This window comes from Mytilus galloprovincialis, chromosome 4 (genome assembly GCF_965363235.1).
Source record: "Mytilus galloprovincialis chromosome 4, xbMytGall1.hap1.1, whole genome shotgun sequence".
Taxonomy (NCBI): Eukaryota; Metazoa; Mollusca; class Bivalvia; order Mytilida; family Mytilidae; genus Mytilus; species Mytilus galloprovincialis.
The window spans coordinates 56603432-56625743 of NC_134841.1; the positions used below are offsets into that span (position 1 = coordinate 56603432).

At 32.0% G+C, this 22312-nt stretch overlaps 1 protein-coding gene across 2 annotated transcripts in view; it reads right to left on the bottom strand.

Annotated features, from left to right (window-relative positions):
- LOC143072497 (VPS10 domain-containing receptor SorCS3-like) overlaps positions 1 to 22312 on the bottom strand; it is a 137828-nt gene that overhangs the window by 105381 nt on the left and 10135 nt on the right. The window contains exons 2-4 of one of the 2 annotated variants that reach the window (XM_076247439.1): positions 16277 to 16338; positions 9428 to 9521; positions 6828 to 6983 (exon numbers count right to left, since the gene is read on the bottom strand). In XM_076247439.1, coding sequence (XP_076103554.1) covers positions 6828 to 6983; positions 9428 to 9521; positions 16277 to 16338 — 312 coding nt within the window. Of the gene's footprint in view, positions 1 to 6827; positions 6984 to 9427; positions 9522 to 16276; positions 16339 to 22312 lie in introns of those variants that run through there. The other variant, XM_076247441.1, reaches the window with a different exon arrangement.

Below are 22312 nucleotides of genomic sequence, written 5' to 3' on the forward strand. Positions count from 1 at the left end.
GCTGTTTACAGTTTATCTCTATCTATAATAATTATCAAGATAATAACCAAAAACAGCAAAATTTCCTTAAAATTACCAATTCAGGGGCAGCAACCCAACAACTGGTTGTCTGATTCATCTGAAAATTTCAGGGCAGATAGATCTTGACCTGATAAACAATATTACCCCTGTCAGATTTGCTCTAAATGCTTTGGTTTTTGAGTTATAAGCCAAAAACTGCATTTGACCCCTATGTTCTATTTTTAGCAATGGTGACCATGTTTGTTGATAGATCAAAACTTCGGATACAATTTATAAATTAGATACCCTAAGGAACATTCAGTTAAAGTTTGAAAGTATTTGGCCCAGTAGTTTCAGAGGAGAAGATTCTTGAAATAGTTTACGACGACGACAGACAACGGACGACGACGGATGACGACGGACGCCAAGTGATGGCATAAGCTCACTTGTCCCTTCGGGACAGGTGAGCTAAAAAGCATAAAATATATTTAAAAAAAAAAGAAAATGTGGTGTGATTGCCAATGAGACACCCCCTTTTAACCTGGGACAGTGTCAAACATAACAACATAAACTTGAACGAACTATAAAAATCAGTTGAAAAAGGTTTAACTCATCAGATGGACTAAAATACAAGTGGACGTGGACGGGAACTTGTACATCCCAACAACAAAAAGATACTAGGTACAGATCTGAGAATACTCGCAGTTAAATGGCAGCTAGTTCAAATCCTCCAACAACCAATAATTACATTAGATGTATGTTTCATAATAATATTTTATTCTGATTGGCTAACTGCACATCACGTGTTATTCCGTAAGCAGTTGCATTGCTCAATACAACTTTTCACTCATGATAACACGTGCTCCAACAATAAAGTGCACAGGTGAATTAAATAATAAAATATATAAAATTCGTGTTTTCATGATCATAGCTAAAAAATGTAATTATAAGTATTGAATACTTCTTTTGGTAACTTTATAGGGTGGTAAAAGCGTTGACCGTGTGTACATTTTTAGAATGAAGCGCTTCCGCGCTTCATACAAAATGTACTTCCGTCAACGCTTTTACACCCCAATAAATTTACAAAAAGAAGCATTCAATTCGTAAATAAACAAGAGGCTCTCAAGAGCCTGAATCGCTCACCTTAATTCTTTTGGTTAAATCTCTCATCAATGATTATTTTGGCTTTTCAATTTATTTAAATGTTTTTTGGATCATCCTATTTTCTTCAAAAGCCAAAAAAAATAATCATTTTCTCCTATGTTCTATTTTAGCCATAGGAGCTATGTTTCTTGACATACAAGGAAATAAAATATAAAATTTATACTAGATACTCTGAAACTCATTTAGCCTAAGTTTGGCTGAAATTGATACAGCAGTTTCAAAGGAGAAGATTTTTTAAAGTAAGTCAACATGATGAACAAATTGTGAAAAAAGTCTTTAAAGGGCAATAACTCCTTAAGGGGTCAATTGACAATTTTGGTCAAATTGACTTAATTGAAGATCTTACTTTGCTGAACATTATTGCTGTTTACAGTTTATTTCTATCTATAATTATATTCAAGATAATAAACAAAAACAGCAAAATTTCCTTAAAACTATCAATTCAGGGGCAGCAACCCAACAACAGGTTGTCTGATTCATCTGAAAATTTCAGGGCAGATAGATCTTGACCTGATAAACAATATTACCCAACGTCAGATTTGCTCTAAATGCTTTGGTTTTTGAGTTATAAGCCAAAAACTGCATTTGACCCCTATGTTCTATTTTTAGCAATGGCGACCATGTTTGTTGATAGATCATAACTTCGGATACAATTTACAAACTAAATACCCTAAGGAACATTCAGTTAAAGTTTGGAAGTATTTGGCCCAGTAGTTTCAGAGGAGAAGATTTTTGTAAAAGATTACTAAGATTTATGAAAAATGGTTAAAAATTGACTATAAAGGGCAATAACTCCCAAAGGGGTCAACTGACCATTTCCGTCATGTTGACTTATTTGTAAATCTTACTTTGCTGAACATTATTCCTGATTACAGTTTATCTCTAACTATAATAATATTCAAGATAATAACCAAAAACAGCAAAATTTCCTTAAAATTACCAATTCAGGGGCAGCAACCCAACAACGGGTTGTCTGATTTATCTGAAAATTTCAGGGCAGATAGATCTTGACCTGATAAACAATATTACCTCATGTCAGATTTGCTCTAAATGCTTTGGTTTTTGAGTTATAAGCCAAAAACTGCATTTGACCCCTATGTTCTATTTTTAGCAATGGCGACCATGTTTGTTGATAGATCAAAACTTCGGATACAATTTATAAATTAGATACCCTAAGGAACATTCAGTTAAAGTTTGAAAGTATTTGGCCCAGTAGTTTCAGAGGAGAAGATTCTTGAAATAGTTTACGATGACAGACGACAGACGACGGACGACGACGGACGCCAAGTGATGGCATAAGCTCACTTGTCCCTTCGGAACAGGTGAGCTAAAAATGCATCTAAGACAAAATCACAAATCCGTACACATCCAACAAATAATTTATTTCGTGCAAAGACGTCATAAACAGTCAGAGAAAAACATGACCTTGTGTAAAAGCAAACATGTCTACACTCTAAAAAATGTGTTTAAGGCCTAAATATAAACCTATACATGTTACGTGTAATGCATTTGTAAACACGTTCTTATCCTATATATGTTCTTCTCCTAAACATGTTAAGGATACGTTTTTTTTTTATTATTTTGTTTTGTATCCGAGAGTTGTAATTTTCCGGCCCAAATTACTAATTCATTTGGGTCATGCTTATTTCTTTATTAGTGTATATATAAAGGGCGATCTTAATTAAATCCCGCTGATGCACACCCCTTTGTCTCAATTTCTTTACGATTGCGCTATGATCGTGAATTCAGTGTTACTCTAAAATGAGGTATCAAGAACATAAGAGGGTTGTAGTTTTCTTGTAATATGTATTATTTAATTTCCTCATAGACGACAATGATAGGCTATTTCGAGATACAGACTAGAAAGTTGATTATTTTAACGAAAACTTGCTTAATTACAGATATAATATTCGGAGAGTATTTTTTAGTCTAAAAAATGTAGGTTGTTGTTGCTTTTCTTAACATAATGTGTATACTTATCTCCCATGCATGAGGGGGGGGGGGGATGGCTATATATCACCTGTATAAAAAAAAAACACACACACACACAGACCCACACACATCTTGCGTTTGTCTGGTCACGATCGAGATAAAAGGTTGCCCAATCTTTCACTGTCAATTTTTATTAAAAATCAACAAAATTCAGTGTTTTTAAAAACACAATAAACGGTTTCAAGGGAAAAAAAAACTTTAATTTCCTTGTTTAATCGGCCACACTAAAGATTCAGTTTCAAGTATATAACTATATATTGAAATGTAGTCATTATAGACTCAAAATGTGTTCATATTTTAATAAATCCCATAGACTTGTGTTGCGCCTTTTGAGTTTTCTCCTACAGTACTGCATATTTTATTTATCCAATTGCACAGTGTCATTGGGAAAGTTGAATCATTATTACGGACATATCTTTTTTCCGAATTTATTCCGTATTTAGAAAAAAACAAAAGATTTTTCACAGATTTAAAAGTAAAATTTCAATTAGATACATTCACAATCCCGAATCACAATATTCTTGACCACCGTTGGGTATTCTTTCACAATCATTTCTCTCGATAATTCGAATGACACCCATGATCTGTAACCGAAGTGCGAGTGGAAGGAAATTAAGGGGGCTTTGTAAAATTTTGGAAATGTTAAGGAGGACTATCATACTTGTATTTAATTCTTCTAAGCGGGAGGGGGAGGGGCAATGAAATGTTTTCAAAATACTTTAGCAATTCTGTATACAATGAACACACTATTTTTTTACGTGGAGATGCATACTCAAGAGACAACCTACCGTGCGCTGCCTATACAATAAAAACTTGTAATATTTTGACACAGAGAAACTAATTTCGCTCGGGCTCATTTCCTAAAGTCACAAGAAACCTCAAATTGAAAAAAAATAATGCATATGCTTTTTTTTATAACTCAATGGATAGATTTCATTATAAAACTTATGTACATATACTTTTTTCTTAAGTTAATTCTTTAATTTGTTCATATCTAAAAGAAGTCTTCTTTATTTTCATTGCTTCCTTCCAGGAAGCAATTCCTCGATATATTTTCTGTATGCAAAGTAACCTCAGTGTGACCCATCTCGTAAAAATCCGGTGATCGCAATACGCATGAATGTCCTTTAAAATAAACTATTATCTGATTGTACATGTTAAACACATGCTCAATATTCATGCTTTTTGTTGATTGTTGACAAACAGGTGACAATCGTTAAACTTCGGCTTCAAAACACAAACTTTAATTACCTGCCATATTTTCACAATAACATTGACCAATTGAGAAAAAAAATGACGATTATACGAAATTTATGCGAAAAAAATGATAAAATCGTGCCCAGAAGACTAAGTTTATGACGTTTGAATGCATTGGTTCAAGAATTGGAATAACATTATTTTCCACCGGTCACTCGTTTATTATGACTTTAAGATCCCAAATTCTAACTTTCAACAAGATCTTGACTTCGAGGAGAGTATATTTATCTGAAGCTGAAATGGGGTGAAGGAATTTTTTTTGTATTTGAAAGATAGTTGAATTTATTTTCTTTCATCAGGGTGAAAACTTGAAAAATCAAAGAAATTCTAATGTTTCCTTCCATCCACTTGAATACTTAAAAATAAGAATCTCGTCACCTAAAAAAAATAAAATTGAAAATGAATAAATTAAACATATTTAGGATTGGAAAATTTAGGATTCTTACAATATTCTTAATTTGAAAATGAAATTTGATAAGTATATTTATAGACATAAACAATCCCATAATGGGAAAGTGATTTATTATAGTTTTCAAACCTACAATTATTAGAAAGATCCAAGCAGGTATTGAGTACGGGGTTGAAGCATACATTTTATACCTTAAAAAACACGAACCTGATAGAGCGCATGGCAACTGGTGTAATTAGTAAATTACATTGAAACTATGGATTCATACCAATATATTCATGTACTTATAAATGATTGTTTTCTCATCAGTAAAGAGCATCGTCCTCCTCTGTAGTGTAGTGTATGCATTGATTGATGAGAAAATGGGGGACTAAAGATTAGATGGGGGTCTTAATTTGGATTGTAATTTAAAAGCTTGACATATATGTATTTATTGTTATCTTCATAAAGTCCGTGTAAAACATGAGTGATAAATGCTGTAAAACTAGTAAATAAGCTTTTATAATTTTCTTTTTTTTTGCTGTACTTTAGCACACAGTTATGTACAAGCACCGTGGCACGATGTACCGATCCCCTCCTTATATAGTTAGACTTTATAGTGCTGTGCTAGCTCACTCATTTCTATGTTTTTATGGTCTAATATTTGGATTATTGGAAGCAAGATGCTGTGTTGAATTAAAGGAAAATAAAGTCAAATGTACAGAGAAATACGATTATTTCAGGAATTTAGAGTTTCAGTTACTTATGATTGGACAATATTACATAAATACATGTATTCTAATGATCCAATGACACTTATTTTTCTTTAAGATAATGTAATGTTGTTGATTTTAACAAATTTTCGACAGGTAAATCCCTACGATTGACTTACGACTGCCTTTTAACAATCGTAAGTTTACGATCAAACTTGCGATAAATTTCGACTTACGATTGTTTATGAAACGGTCAAAAACTTATGATTTGAAGTACGACCGACGTACGATCTAAGATTGTCGTACGATTCTTTGTGAAACGATACCCAGATATGCATTTATCATCAGATATAAATTTTTTAAAGACAATAGCAGAAATTATGTCTATTATTGTCGAGCCTTCGACTTTAGTCGAAAAAGCGAGACTAAGCGATCCTACATTCCGTCGGCGTCGGCGTCGTCGGCGGCGTCAACAAATATTCACTCTGTGGTTAAAGTTTTTAAAATTTTAATAACTTTCTTAAACTATACTGGATTTCTACCAAACTTTGACAGAAGCTTGTTTATGATCATAAGATAGTATCCAGAAGTAAATTTTGTAAAAATAAAATTCCATTTTTTCCGTATTTGACTATAAATGGACTTAGTTTTTTCTGCGGGGAAACAAAACATTCACTCTGTGGTTAAAGTTTTTAGAATTTTAATAACTTTCTCAAACTATCCTGGGTTTGTACCAAACTTGGACTGAGGCTTGTTTATGATCATAAGATAATATCCAGAAGTAAATTTTGAAAAAATAAAATTCAATTTTTTCCATATTTCACTTTTAAATGGACTTAGTTTTTCTCCAGGGAACCATTACATTCACTCTGTGGTTAAAGTTTTAAAAATTTTAATAACTTTCTTAAACTATCCTGGGTTTGTACCAAACTTGGACAGAAGCTTATTTATGATCATAATATTGTATCAGAAGTAAAGTTTGTAAAAAGATTACTCCCGTTTTTTCTGTAATTTACTTTTAAATGGACTTACATTTTCTTACAATCATAAAAAAGTAACAAGAGGAATAATTTTATTGATTTTTTTCCTCATTGTTGTTGAGCCTGCAATTTACAGCAAAAATAGGCGAGACACTGGGTTCCGCGGAACCCTTACAAATTTTTATTATTATATTGATGTTTTGGGAGGCGACTTTATGTCTATGATGAAATATTTTAATCTATACATAATCATGATAATGCTTTTCTGTTTAAATTTACAGCTGTTAACAAACTAAAACAATTTCACAAGTCAGTGAAACACTGTATTCTTACCTCCATACTTATGACACTATACCCTAAAAGCCATTGGTTTTCTGTAGGATGAAGTAGTAATTTATCAGGTTCAAATGCAACATAAGAAGATGTCCATGTTATTCCTTCATCATTTGTGTAATGTACTTTCTTGTTCAAAATATCAGTTAAAATTAACTGAAAATAAAATTTTCCACATAAAATTTCAAATCTCCTATGTTTGTTCAACAATAAAGTTCTGCAAAGCATACTTGAATATTTTTATTTATTTTTTCATCTTAAACAATGTTTCATAAAGCTGGATATAACTGCTAAATGTCCGACAATTCTAAATAAAAGAAGAGAGTTCCAATGTCCTATGCGTTGTACATATTTCGTCTATTGATGGTGCAAGGGCAATAACTTAAGAATACAATTTTTTTGTTCATTTAAATTTTTCATAAATATCTTAAGAGAAATAAATGCTTCAGAGCAAATTTAATGTGATTACCAATATGATTAATATTTCCAAGGGGCTTAATTTGTGTATCAAAATGATCATTTATCAACATCTTACAATTAGATCATATCTATATAATGTAAAATAGGCTCAATAGTTGTTCTCTTGATATTTACTGTTGTAAATGATTCAGAGGGATATCAAGTCTGATCTTCACTTCATTAATCAATTTCTCTTTAATTGAATGAAAAAAATTCTTTGAAATATAAAAACTGGTTAAAAGCAGTTGAAGGATAGTATTTTTATCATGCTTATCAGTGCTTTCTCTGCAATGGTATTACATTACTCAGCTCTCTGTAAAAACAGTTTGTGATATAATGTGTTTGACCTGGCCTCAATAACTCTGACCTCGACTTATCATCATCGTCATGAATGTTTGCTAAAACATTGATAAGAATAAATATAACTTTGAAGTGGCAAAATGGAAAATAAATGTATTTATCATATACTTAGCATTAATATGATAGCTTTTGCATATGTGTAATGGGCGGAAGTGCACAAGCCATATCTTCCCACCCGGGCTGATAACCCATATCAAGTGCCTCTCGTGCAAAAAAACCCATATCAGTGCCTCTCGTGCAAGTTACTTCCGGTGTTTCCGGTATCGGTTGTTTACTTTTCCATTGTGACGTCAGATGTTTTTTATGACGACGTCAAAATTTACGGGAACTTTTGTGGGGATAGTTTAATACTTACTAACAAATGCCATTGACAATTATGAATCATTTTATAGTACAACAAACATGGAGTAGTAATGATCGTAAAACTCTTCCAAATTTTCAATGTTTCAAAATGCCTCTATAGGAAATGTTACCATAAATATATAAGGAGTATATATGCTGTTGTTGGACAACTATAGTATATTTGATTCATAATTTTAATTTTCTTTATAAAATGTTTGACTGTTTTAGCTATTGCATTAGTTTATTTGCCTTACATAAAACTATTGTCGGAAGTATATGATAAAGCGATTAATACATGGCCTTTTCCATATCAGCCAAGGTATCATCCCTCGACCCATATCAGCACCTCGACTCCGTCTCGGGCTGATATGGGGGTCTCGGGATGATACCCAGGCTGATATGGAAAAGGCCATGTATTAATCTCTATATATCATTATTGAGGGTGGTAATTGGTGTACCTTCATGACAAATAACGGAAAAATTCTAGCTAAAAAACGTTAACGATAATTTTTGGTGCATGGCGATAAAATGTACACTTTTCTTTAGACAATAAAAAAATCGACTGAATTTGAAGAATCACATTAATTTTTTTCTGAAAATAACGGTAACAATAATTATTTGATACCTTTGACAAATCACGATAAGGATATTTTGACGATTCACAGTAAAATTTTAACCAATTTGACGCTAACCGTAGCTGAAAATGACCGTTTGACGACTGACGGTAAAGGGCATTACTACCCTCATTATAAGACTCCATTAAATTTTTGTAAGGGTTCCCCTGCCCCTGGTTTATTAGTAGGTGTGCTAAACACATGCCTGATATTCATCAACTTTACTTCATTTGACCTTTGATCCAGTGATTTTCCTAGTGTTTAGATGAAGGGGCCCAGGGCCCATGCAATTGGGAATAAAAGTTTGTGAAATGTTGGATTTAGGGACACCATCAGCCATGTGAAACTAGCTTGGGAAGTGGGGTTTGGGGACATGGTCCTGAAGAAAAATTTTAAATTATTATTATTATTATTGACTTTAAGAGCATATTTCTCTTTGAGTAAGGGGCCCATATTCGGACACAAATATGAGGGTTGGAAAATAACTGTGATCTAAAAATCAATATGGTTCTTCAACTTCTTTAAATTTTCCAGTTATACAGGGTTTCTGCCGGATTTTTGTTTTTTTTATTCTTGTGAATTTTTTTTAACATTAAAGTGGCAAAACAGAAAATCAATGATTTTCTAGTGTATGTACAATATATATATCATACATTTCAAGATCTGTATCACTATTGACCAAAGGATCAACAAAATGACCATGGTTTAAATACGAAATTTATAACATGACTCGAGTAAACCTCAGGCATAGAAATTAACAGAACGTTTATATGTATCAACATTGTATGATGTAAATAAACCGAGCACATTTTAGTTAAATTTCACCTGATTTCTTTTCACTGGGGATGAATATATAAATTCTGCCACTGCATCTGATGGTAAATCAATTCTTTGAAATGTTGTTCCATAATCACTTGATCTACAATATAAAAAATAATAAATTCATACTACATTGTAAACATATGTACTATATAGGGATCAAAGGAAAAAAAGCCCTGTTCTTTTACCCTCATTTGAATAACTGAACAGGAATTTCAAATCAAACTTTTAATCTACCTGTTCGTAACCGTTTTCACAGATTCTGAGATACTCCAATATCAATCTTTTTCATTAACTCAAAACATAACTTACTACAACTTGGAGGCTTTACTAAAAACTATGAAACTAACCTTTAAAATAAACTTAATAAAGAAACAACAATATTTACATCAATAACTTTGCATGATCAAAAAGTAGTCCAAAAACTATAACCTCAATTTATCCTTAATTCTTTCACTGATTCCTAGGTCCTAAACACTGATTTGCTCAGTAATTATAACCAATCAACAACTTTTAAATAAGAACATTCAAAACTCCTAGGTTCCTACCCAGTCTCTGAGACACCTAGTTTATGAGACACCTAGTTCTGAAATGACTAGTCTCTGAAGCACCTAGTTCCTGAGACAACTAGTTTTAAAACACCTAGTCTCCAGAGCACCCAAGTCACAAAATCATAACAAGCTACCTGTTTGAGGGACTGCAACCATTCCTGAGGGAAATTACAGTTTCGGAACAACCTGGTAGCTTGCAACAATCGTAAAGACTTCTAAGCCGCTTGCTTCAAAACCACAAGCTTTCAACTCGAACTAGGTTTACAAACTTCTCAATTCTAACTTCTTTATTTGCTGGTATTCACTTTCTGATGCTTATCCATCAACAGCCAAATAACAAATGAGCGAACTTGCACAATGAATCAGTGTCTTTATATACCAAGAGCACGGACCTCGAAGAGAGCACCCTAGCAACAATTAACTCATCTCATAACAACCAAGGATAAAAGGATGATTTTAAATGTAGTTTTCATTATTGCATAGTCAAAAGGGTAATTTATTATAGATTCCAATTCAACAATAATCTACAAATACTATATTACACTTAAAGGCATTTTTGTCACAATATACAAGTTTTTCATTTACTTTATGAGAACATATGAAATTTCCGTGTTTGCCATTTTTTTATTGTGTTTCATCATGTGTGTCTTCTTTCAGATCATGGAAAGAATGTGTTATTCTATTTGTTTAAATGTGTATAAAATTTATAAATATCAATAAAAATATAAAATTATACTTTTCTTAAATTCAAATCACAACAAAAAGGAGCCATTATTCCTTCACTTGCAAAATACATGTAACAATACATTGCACAAATGTAACAATACATTGCACAAACATCACTTTTCCAGTTGTGTAAGATGTTACATGTATTATGTATATATGCATACACTAAATACTTTATACAACATATATGAGTATGAAATTGCTGAAATAAAAATTCAAATATTCAAATGTTTTTGCATAAAAGGAGATCTAAATTATCCATCTAATTGTCAAATATCTTAAAGAGTTCCAATGTCCTCCACATTGCACAAATCTAATCTCCCCAAGGTAAAAGGAAGAAGGCAATAGCTAAATCAAAGTGATGGATATCACTCATGGAAAGATTGGAAGAGTAGTTCTAGGTATGGTGCGGACAAACAAGAACATTAATAAAGCAATATTTCTGACAATTGCATTAACTGTAGGTCTTTATAAAGAAAAGTGCTTTTCCAGTATGAAGATAAAATGAGCTCAATTTAACTCTAAATTTGCAAAATTTTATTGAAACTGCAGTTTATATCTCAAGCAAATAATCTTCCCTGTTTTGAACATGTTTAAAAAAAAAAATTGCAAATCAAAAATTCAACTACCGGTAGTTAATTTTACCAACTATCCTTGTAAGACATGATTAAAGACCAACAGATAAACTTGAAGCTAAGAAGTTTAAAGTGTCAACAAAAAGAATCTAAATAAGTTGTTTTGGGGCATTTTGTAAGTTGAAACATAGGTTATATGGCATTAAAGATTAAAAGTTGTAGAGTGCCTTTGGATCTATTTATAAAGTTTTTTTAAGCACAGGGCATTGAAAATGTACATTTTCAATGTAAACAAATTAAAAAAACTTCTTTTATTGAAATGTGGATTCTTCCTTGATTGCAAAAATATATATTCACTTCTTATAAATATTCAAATGCCTAAAATTGTGAATAGATATTTGACATAAAAAAATGTTTGAAACTAAAACCAGTTTTATCCCACTGCAGATGTCGAACCCTGAACACTTTGGGCAAGTATGTACACAACATTCAAGATTGATACAGCTCTGAATTTGGATTGTGATTAATTATTTGACACAGCATAGGTTTCTGACACAGAATGAATGTTGTCTAATGAACATAAAACATAATATTTGCTTTTTTAATACACTGCTGATGAATATTAATCTCCTAAAAAAGAACAAATTATTATTTACACCCCCCCCCCCCCCATTTCTACTTGTGGTATTAAACATTGTGGTACAATTTCAGAGCAATTAAAATACTATTTCACAAGTTAATATCCTGAAAGTAGAAAAATTCTTGTTTTTGGCCCCTTTTAGGCCCCTAATTCGTAAACGGTTTGGACCATCATCCCCAAATTAAAATCAATCCCAACCTTTCTTTTGAGGTATTGAACCTTGACTTATCAAATTTCAAAGAGATCCATTCATGTTAACTTAAGTTATTGTCTGGACACCAAATGTGTCTTCAGACGGCACAGACAACGACGACATCATATCATTATACCACGCAAAAAAATCGTATTAAAAAAAAGTTTGTTATATATATATATATATATATATCTAAAAAAAAAAAATATTTTATTAACTGTCTCAAGCAAATTTCTGATAAAAAAAATTAAGTGAACTAACATAAATTGTTGATTAAATACAGATGATTAATGGAAATTTATCATGTAAAGTATAGGCCTTACTTGAATACCTTTTAAATATTCATATTTATATTTATATTCTTTTAAAGATCTTGTTAATCCTTAATTAATCATTTATCTTTCAGACATAATTTATAGAATCACTTTACGTAGTGTAGATCAAAAGTAATAAGCAATAGATAAATCATCCTTATATATCAAACATCTAATATACACATGTAAGATTTAATTGTGTATTCAAATATGTGGTCAAATACTTGTGTACTAAGAATTAGATGTATATTGGAGGGTCTGTATAATTATGTAAGACTGAGGTTGATAAGTAATGTGGTCCATTTGATTGGCAGTTTAGAAGGTGGGGCATTGTAATTTAAGGTCCACCTTGTCTCTGATTTTTCTGTGATAATGACAGTTGTCAATCATACTAGTATTGTATCAATACTCCTCAAAAGCCTGCACATCAACACACCTTAATGACATACATTCTTGAATGAACTGCTCCAAAAATATACCCATTTTTTCACAGTTTATATGTGTATTATGTGCACATACATGAGAACTAAAGGGAACTATATTTCAGTGTGAATACATAAATTTAGTAGATAACCTGTCATGTTGTTAGGGTGGCCAGTGCCTTAGGAAAGGTTTAGAACAAGTTCCAATCTTTCCAAAAATGCACTTTTTTGTTGTTCTTTAAAACTGTTTATTGATATCTTAGAGAAATGAAGGCTTCAGAGCAAATGCAATGTGATTTCCATTATACCTTTATTATAAAAAATATTTTCCAAGGGCATAACTCTGTTAAAAATAATTAAACCTATGATATAAGTTTCATAAAAATTTGGGAAGAATTGTACAAGTAAGATAACTAACAATCCAATTTCCATATAATCAATATTTCCAAGGGGCATTACTCTTTTAATAATAATTGATCAGCACAAATTTTTGAAATTTTCCAAGACATTGCTGATACATGTATCAACCTGTGATATAAGTTTCATAAAAATCTGGCAAGAATTGTACAAGTAAGAGCACTAACAGACAGGACAAAAGGACAAATGCCTGGTAGCTTGGTATTTCTATATCCCCCGCAATGCATTGTGCAAGGGACAACAAAATAAGAAGCTTTTATTCAAGAATAACAGACAAATCCTTCCTGTGTATTATAGTCCCACTGAGGTGCAGGTATTTTTCTTGCAATATCTAATATCTTTAATATTTCTGGTTTTTTTTAAGTTAACAGTTAAAACTATAGTATCAATGTTATTATGAGGTTCACTGACAGTATAGTTCATGTATTCGTCATTGAAGAATGACAAAATTTGCATGAATATGTGCATCTATTTTCATTAAGGGCAGATAAAGGTTATTTAGTATATAATATGTAATGTACTATGCATGTGATTATAAACAAACATTTCTGAATAGTAACACCTGCTACCGCCCCGACCATAAAATGTACATCATTCTTAAATATTGCACAGATGTAAAGAAAAATAATGAAACTAAGAAATATCAATATTCTTATAAGGAAACAAAATATTTTATGCTTTAATAGGATTTCATTAAAAAAATGACAAGAAATTCTGACCTGATGCACGTAAGTTCTACTAAACATAATCCTGTAAGTCTATTTTGATCACATCCAAATTTTTCAGAAATATTTTTAGGAGAAAATAAGTTGACTTATAATTTTAAATCCCAAAATATGTATTTATAAGCATAATCTTGTAAGTAATACACATATTTCTGATTAGATTTCACTCTTTTGTTATCTTTTTTTCTTTTGTTTTTTTTACTAGACGCTCTTAAAAGAGCCTTGTGTAGCTCGCCTGGGTCTACATGCTTATTCAACAAGGAGACTCTCCCAACATTGTTGATGAGAATAGAGTTCATGCAAAAAACTCAGTTTTTTAATCCGGTAATCATCTCTGTGATTTCTAGTGTCTATTTATCTACATATATTATAATTTTAATGAAAAGCAAAATACAACCAGATGCTCTGCAGGACACATGTACAGCTTTATACAACCGCAGAGGTCGAACCCTGAACACCCTTCCCTAGATCTTCCATCAATTTCTTCAATTTCCATCAACACTTGATGGAAATTTGATGGTACTTGATGGAATTCCATCCAAACCAAAAAAGTCCATCAAAAACTACCTTGACCAAAAACTTTAACCTGAAACTCCCCCTTTTATTTTCTATGTTCAGTGGACCGTGAAATTGGGGTCAAAAGTCTAATTTGGCATTAAAATTAGAAAGATCATATCAAAAGCAACAAGTGTACTAAGTTTTAAGTTGATTGGACTTCAGCTTCATCAAAAACTACCTTGACCAAAAACTTTAACCTGAAACTCCCCCTTTCATTTTCTATGTTCAGCGAACCGTGAAATTGGGGTCAAAAGTCTAATTTGACTTTAGAATTAAAAAGATCATATCATAAGCAACAAGTGTACTAAGTTTCAAGTTGATTGGACTTCAGCTTCATCAAAAACTACCTTGACCAAAAACTTTAACCTGAAACTCCCCCTTTCATTTTCTATGTTCAGTGGACCGTGAAATTGGGGTCAAAAGTCTAATTTGGCATTAAAATTAGAAAGATCATATCATAAGCAACAAGACTTAGTGTACTAAGTTTCAAGTTGATTGGACTTCAGCTTCATCAAAAACTACCTCGACCAAAAACTTTAACCTGAAACTCCCCCTTTCATTTTCTATGTTCAGTGGACTGTGAAATTGGGGTCAAAAGTCTAATTTGACTTTAAAATTAAAACGATCATATCATAAGCAACAAGTGTACTAAGTTTCAAGTTGATTGGACTTCAGCTTCATCAAAAACTACCTTGACCAAAAACTTTAACCTGAAACTCCCCCTTTCATTTTCTATGTTCAGTGGACCGTGAAATTGAGGTCAAAAGTCTAATTTGGCATTAAAATTAGAAAGATCATATCATAAGCAACAAGTGTACTAAGTTTGAAGTTGATTGGACTCCAGCTTCATCAAAAACTACCTTGACCAAAAACTTTAACCTGAACAGACGGACGGACAGATGCACGGACGAACGGAGGCACAGACCAAAAACATAATGCCCCTCTACTATCGTAGGTGGGGCATAAAAAGTTCTAACAAACACATTGTTAGATACTTTACTTCTCAGTGTCAATCATCACAATAAAATACACAGAATATTTCAAATAAAAGAAGAAAGAATTCCACTTTTCTGGATTTTTAATTATGCCTGATACAATTTAAGGCACTAAAGCACTGCCTTTAAAGAACTAATTTGACAAGTAATGAGACTCGAATAATTATTTATTTATAGGATCAACAAAATGAGGTACAAATAACTTGGTAAATATTTTGGCTAATCTGATTATGTTGTAATGCGATGTTAATTTTTAGTTCATCTGAGGGCAATAAACCAATTAACAGTCACACAGTGTTGGGAGAGCATCTTTGGAGGATATTGGGAGTATAATCGGTGATTCACGGTGTGACGCCGCTACACCCAAAATTGGTGGTAAGAGTTCACAATTATAAACTCTCTGTGTGTACTGTAGTATTCCTTGAATTTTCATAATCTATTAGATTTTTCCTCTCTGCAAAACACCTCTTTTCTTGTTTATTTATTCAAATTGTTCAAATACGAACATGTTATTTACTGTTAGATCTCTATAAAATCTTATGGTTGATATTTTCAGATTTTAAAAAGAATACAAGAAATATTCCATAAATTACATGGAGAGAAGGATTGAGGTAAACATAGTATATTTTAGCAAGCTATTGTTCTAAAGATGAATCCATTGATCACCCATAAATTATAAAATATCCTATTAATGATGATCAATGGGTCTTTATTTATATTGGTCAAACAATGCATTTACCTCCATAATGTACTATCTGTAACAAATCCATGCTCTGTCTGGCGAGTTAGCACAAACACAACCTGTAAAAATATATACATGGAATTCAGCAAATCATAATATTTATGAATATCTTTACAATTATTTCTAAATAAAACAAATGTAAGAATGAAGCCAATTAATGCTCCAAAACAAGCCATTAGTTTTTAATAAAATTAAATATTTCCATATTTTCATGAATTTCAAGAAATTGATCATAAAAATTATATCTGGATAAGTTTATTAAACCTTTAAATTTATCAATCAGAGGAATTACTTAAATGCCTGATATCTAAATCACTGATTTCAAGTAACATTTTGTCCAGAAAAGTTTGAAGTAAGAGTTATCTTTCTTAAAGAAGATTAAATAAGACACTTATTACAACACAATGAAATCGTTAGACCTAGGTACGAGTGAGGTGATATCTATAGCACATGACATTATTTATAATGTTAATGATGAGTCTATCTCCGTTGAAAATGGTCGAACTGAGAATAGTAATAAACGGAAACATTCCAGTTGCGCCACTTCCCCCAAAATAGCATCTGAAGTTGTAAAAGTACCTTTAAGTAAAAAGGCATGGAAACAGACTGGACAATAAGCAAAACATCCAGATAAAAAAAGCGCACCAACAAAAAACAAATCTCCAAATATTGATGTCGAATCAGACATACATCTTGATACAGAACTCACTCCGGACACCGTTGTCATGACAGAAATTATTAGTAAATTATCAGCAGATATGACGATAATGTTTAGTGACTAATAATAAGTACTTTAGAGGAGAAATTAGAACAAAAGTTGACGCAGAAATTTAATCAGATTTTAGATAAACGGGTAAAGTCATCAAAAATACGTAAGGATGTAAATAAGATTGTAGATGCACTGAGGTCAGATATTGATCAAGATCTTACAGTAAATGTAGTTGAAGACAGACTTGGGGTAATTGTAATTGTAATCGTTAATCAGCTGTAATTGATTACAATTTTCAAGTAATCAGTGTAATCATTAATCAGCCAAAAATCTGATTACATGTCATTTAATTTAATCAATTACTTTTCAAAATACCCTGTAATCATGATTACTTTTTGATTACATTCTGATTACAAAGAAAAAAAAAATTGTGTTTTTGGTCATTAAATGAACCTCTTTGTTATTCATATTTGATAAATTTTTAACATACTAAAATGGTTTGGTTACTTTAAGCATGTCTACTCCATTAAAAAATAAACTGTTACAGTATTGAAAAGTCATCATTAGCCTAAGCAGAGACATATAATACAACTATATACCTTTTATCTTAGTAAAAGATATTGTACATACATGTATATTCATCGTTTTATAATGATCTTCATATTTATATTTGATAACTGTTATTTATTCAAGTAATACTTTTCTTTAACCCTGAATTATAATCTTTTGTTAATTTTTGTGATTTTTGTCAACTTTGAATTGACAGGTAGGAGATTAATTAAGGTTTGTTTAACTGGTAACTTTATTTCATCCATATTTAAACTTCCATAAACTGCAACTTGGAATACATATAAATTATGAAAGAGGTCAGAAGACAAAGAAAAAACCTCTTGATTATGATATATCTTTATTGTATTTAATTCAAAATAATTCAGAGATCATCGGTGATAAAGTGTAATGTATATATATGTAGTGAAATTTGGTGTTCATTTAAATAGATGAATTTTAATTTGAAGTTATCATTTTATAATTTAACCAAATAAAATACTTTCTCAAAAATGCTATGGTTATATTGAACGTTTATTCATTCACATCATTCAAAATGTTTTGTTTTTGAATTCATTGTAATCAGATGTAATCATGATTACTTTGCCAATGTAATCATTAATTTAATCAGATACTTTCAGAAATGATGTAATCATTAATTTAATTTAATCGTACAAATGACAAAGTAATTGCAATTTAATCAATTACATTGAAAGTAATCGGACCCATCTCTGGTTGAAGATAAGTTAGATGGAGTCTCTAAAACAGTAGTTGAAATAGGTAGTAGAGCAACAAACCCAGCACAAGATATTTCAAAAAACGTGATTATTTGAAATCTTCCAGAGGATCGGAATGAGAACCTAAAATTTAAAGTAGCAGCCTTGTTCACTGAGGGTCTAAAAATAGCAAGAATAGTTACATTTAATGTTGAACGTAAAATAAAGAAGTCTGGCCGGGATGGCATAGTTGTTGTCTCATGTAAATCAAGAGATGACCGAGAGAGTATCTTGTCAGCTAAAAATAAACTTGAAGTCAGCAGACAATATAGTAACATTTATATACACCCTGACATGATCCTGCAACAACGCATCGAATCCGACAATATGAGAGTTCTAGCTAAAACTCTGAAATCTGTTAACCCAGATCTACGTGTGAGAGGATCTAGACTTGTTGACGAATCCGCCCATTCAGATTCCCAAAGTAATGCTCGTTCAAATAGGCGCCATGAACATAATAGTCACACTGGAAGTTACGATCGTCATTCTTCAACCAGCCGACACAGGGACAGTTACGATTACTGCACACAACGTAGTTGTTACAATGACATCTTCGACAGCTGTTCATCAAGACATAACAGTGAACATTACATGCAAGACAATCCAAATCAATACCGTGGAGGGAGATAGGTGAAAATAGGTTATTGGAATGTCAACGGATGGAGAAAAAATTACCTTTTCTGACAATTTTAATGTTCGTTTAAATTCAATTTCATGTTTAAATCTTGATGTTTTAGGCAGCAACCATTTGATTTTCTGGGGGGGGCTATGGTTTTTTTTTCTGTACAAACTTTTTTTTTCGCCTGCGGCGAAAAACAATCTATTTTTTTCGCGGCAAGTCGAAAACAATTATTTTCTTTCAATTTTAGCATTACATATAGTGGCAGCTGAGGGTGAAACAAACAATTTTTTTTTCTCAGAATCAAAAACAAATTATTTTTTTCTCCAAAAACTGGAAACAAACTTTTTTTTCCAAAAAAAACCATAGCCCCCCCAGAAAATCAAATGGTTGCTGCCTTAGGTATAGCTGAAACTTATCTGAAGAAAGATGAAGTACTGATTGTAAATGGGTTTAAATGGTTTGGTCATAACAGAAATGTCATCCATAAAAACGCTAAGTGCGGTCAGGTGGAGTTGGTTTTTTAATTAAAGATTATTTAACTGAAATTTTTGATATTGGTTTTTTAGACCAAACTTTTGAGGGTATTTTATGGGTGTACCTGCATCACAGGTTGTCAAATTTTAGATTTAATATATGTGTTTGCTATCTTCCACCTGATCACTCTACTAGGCAAGTAGACAAGGAACTATTTTTCGACACATTAATTTCACAAGTTTATGAATTTCAAAATGATGGTTTATTCTATATTTGTGGAGACTTTAATAGTAGATGTGGCGATGAGTATGATTAAATTCCTGGAGATGATTGTATAAATATGAGAAGTGTTATAGATTTTACACGTAATAGTGATCAATAGTTACTGTACTACATTTATTGATTTTTAACAAGAAGCAATTGTTGTACGTTGAACGGTCAATGACTTCACATGTGTTTCATCAAAGGGTCAATCGGTTGTTGATTATTGTATTACTAGCTATGAAAATCTTCATTTTTTTCAAGACTTCAAAGTTATTAGATCGTCGGACTTAATTATAAAATCTAAGCTTAATATGACTGGGTTGGATGGGAGATCGATACCGACCATTCTTTGTTGTATTGTGAGTTAAACATCAGTGCTTCATTACCGTTGTGTCATACCTCAGGAAATCGTAGTCCTGAATTTATTAAGTTTGATGTAAAAAAACATACCTTCAAATTTTTGTCACGCCGATGAGATACATTTACGACTTTTAGATACTATCAATGGTCTTGAAACAAATGAAGTATCCCAATGTAATATTGATCAAGTTTATAATGATTTTTGTGCTATTGTCAGCGAAGAAAATGAATCAGAAATTGCATTCAAAAGTAATTGTCATGTCTGATAGTACTTATTGAAGTAAGAAAACAGAATTAACTAGAGGCCCTAAAGAGCCTGTGTCGCTCACCTTGGTCTTGTGTATTGTAAACAATGGACATGGATAAATTCATGACATAATTGTGTTTTGGTGATAGTGATGTGTTTGTAGATCTTACTTTACTGAACATTCTTGTTGCTACAATTATCTCTATCTATAATGAACTTGGACCAGTAATTACAGTGGAAAATATTTTCTAAAAATTTACAAAAATTTATGAAAAATGTTAAAAATAAACTATAAAGGGCAACTAAATATCATTGAGATGGGAGCCATCTCTGTGGGCCCCGCTGTCAATAACGTGGGGTAAATAAGTTGTATGGATAATCTGATATGAAGCATTATTTGAAGTTATTACATAGTCTCATGTGTGATTTTGATCTAAGATTTTAAGTTAAAACTGATAAATATTCTCATCTTACTTTCATAGTATAATAGTGATATGACTGCATGATGTGAACTCATTGATTACTACTCTAAGGTGACTTCTGGATATATGGATTGATGTTTGAACAATATGTTTAAAGGTGCTGCCCAATTGATATTTGTCACATATTTTTAGAATTATGCCTTCAATATATTATGACCCACCAAGTATAAAGTATGAAATATTAATGGTTCTCGAGAGGTAGAGCGGACACAATTTGTTAAGAACAACGAACAGATGGACAGACCGACAGACTGATCTTAGACCTAGGATGCATACATTATGACACATTCTCTTGTGTTGGTTAATATATATGTTAAGTTGAAAATGTTTGTCAGGTATAAAGTATGAAATAATAACAGCTGTCCTCTCAAAATATAATGTGGATCAAATTTGTTAGCGATGGACAGACCAACAGACAGACAGACCTTTGACCTAGGAAGTGGTACATATATCATGACACACCCTCTGGTGTTGGTTAAAATAGATGTCAAGTATAATTTTTGAAATCATAACGGTTTTCAAGATATAGAGCGGACACAATCTTCACCACAGGACACAGGGTTGTCAACTGAAACCAAAGTTTTTTTGACGTTGACCTTTGACCTAGGAAGTTGTACATACATCATGACACGCCCTCTGGTGGTGGTTAAAATGTATGACAAGTATATACTTTGAAATCATAACGATTATCTAGATATGGAGCGGACACGATCTTCACCACAGGACACAGGATTGTCAACTCGAAACCAAAGTTTTTGACCTTGACCTTTGACCTAGGAAGTTGTACATACATCATGACACACCCTCTGGTGGTTGTTAAAATGGATGTCAAGTATAAACTTTGAAATCATAATGGTTATCTAGATATGGAGCGGACACGATCTTCACCACAGGACACAGGGTTGTCAACTGAAACCAAAGTTTTTGACCTTGACCTTTGACCTAGGAAGTTGTACATACAACATGACACACCCTCTGGTGTTGGTTAATAATCATGTTAAGTCAGTGTTCTAGGATTCCCATTACCCGTTACCCGGGGTAAGTGGATTAGGACAACGGGTAAGTCATTTTTTAGCCTTTGTCACCCGGTGGTAAGTCAATTTTCAAGTTCGGGGAAGCCGAAAAACTCTTGAAATTTCCCGGTCCTCTTCAATTTTCCCATATCTGCTTTTTATTTTTATTAAATCACGAGAAAAAACTTTGATTAACGATCGAAGATTTTGTCGATGTCTATCGTCGCTTTTATTCAAGCACTCGTTTACTAGGTGTAATCAAGCGCAAAAGAGACCACATTCTTCTCCTATCATTCTAAAAGTCGGTCACGGTGTCGGTAAAATCGGAAAATCCGGATTGATAACTGGTGTTTAAATCGGGACATAAACGATTTTTTTTCTTGTCATCGGAGAAAATAAACTTACAGTTGCATTTATTATAGCTCTTAATAAATGACATAGTAATAACTATAACATATTTGTCAAATTTAGTAAGAAATCGGTTTTTTTAAATTTTGTACAAAATTCAATCGTATCCGAATCCAGCTTTGTTCAGACAAA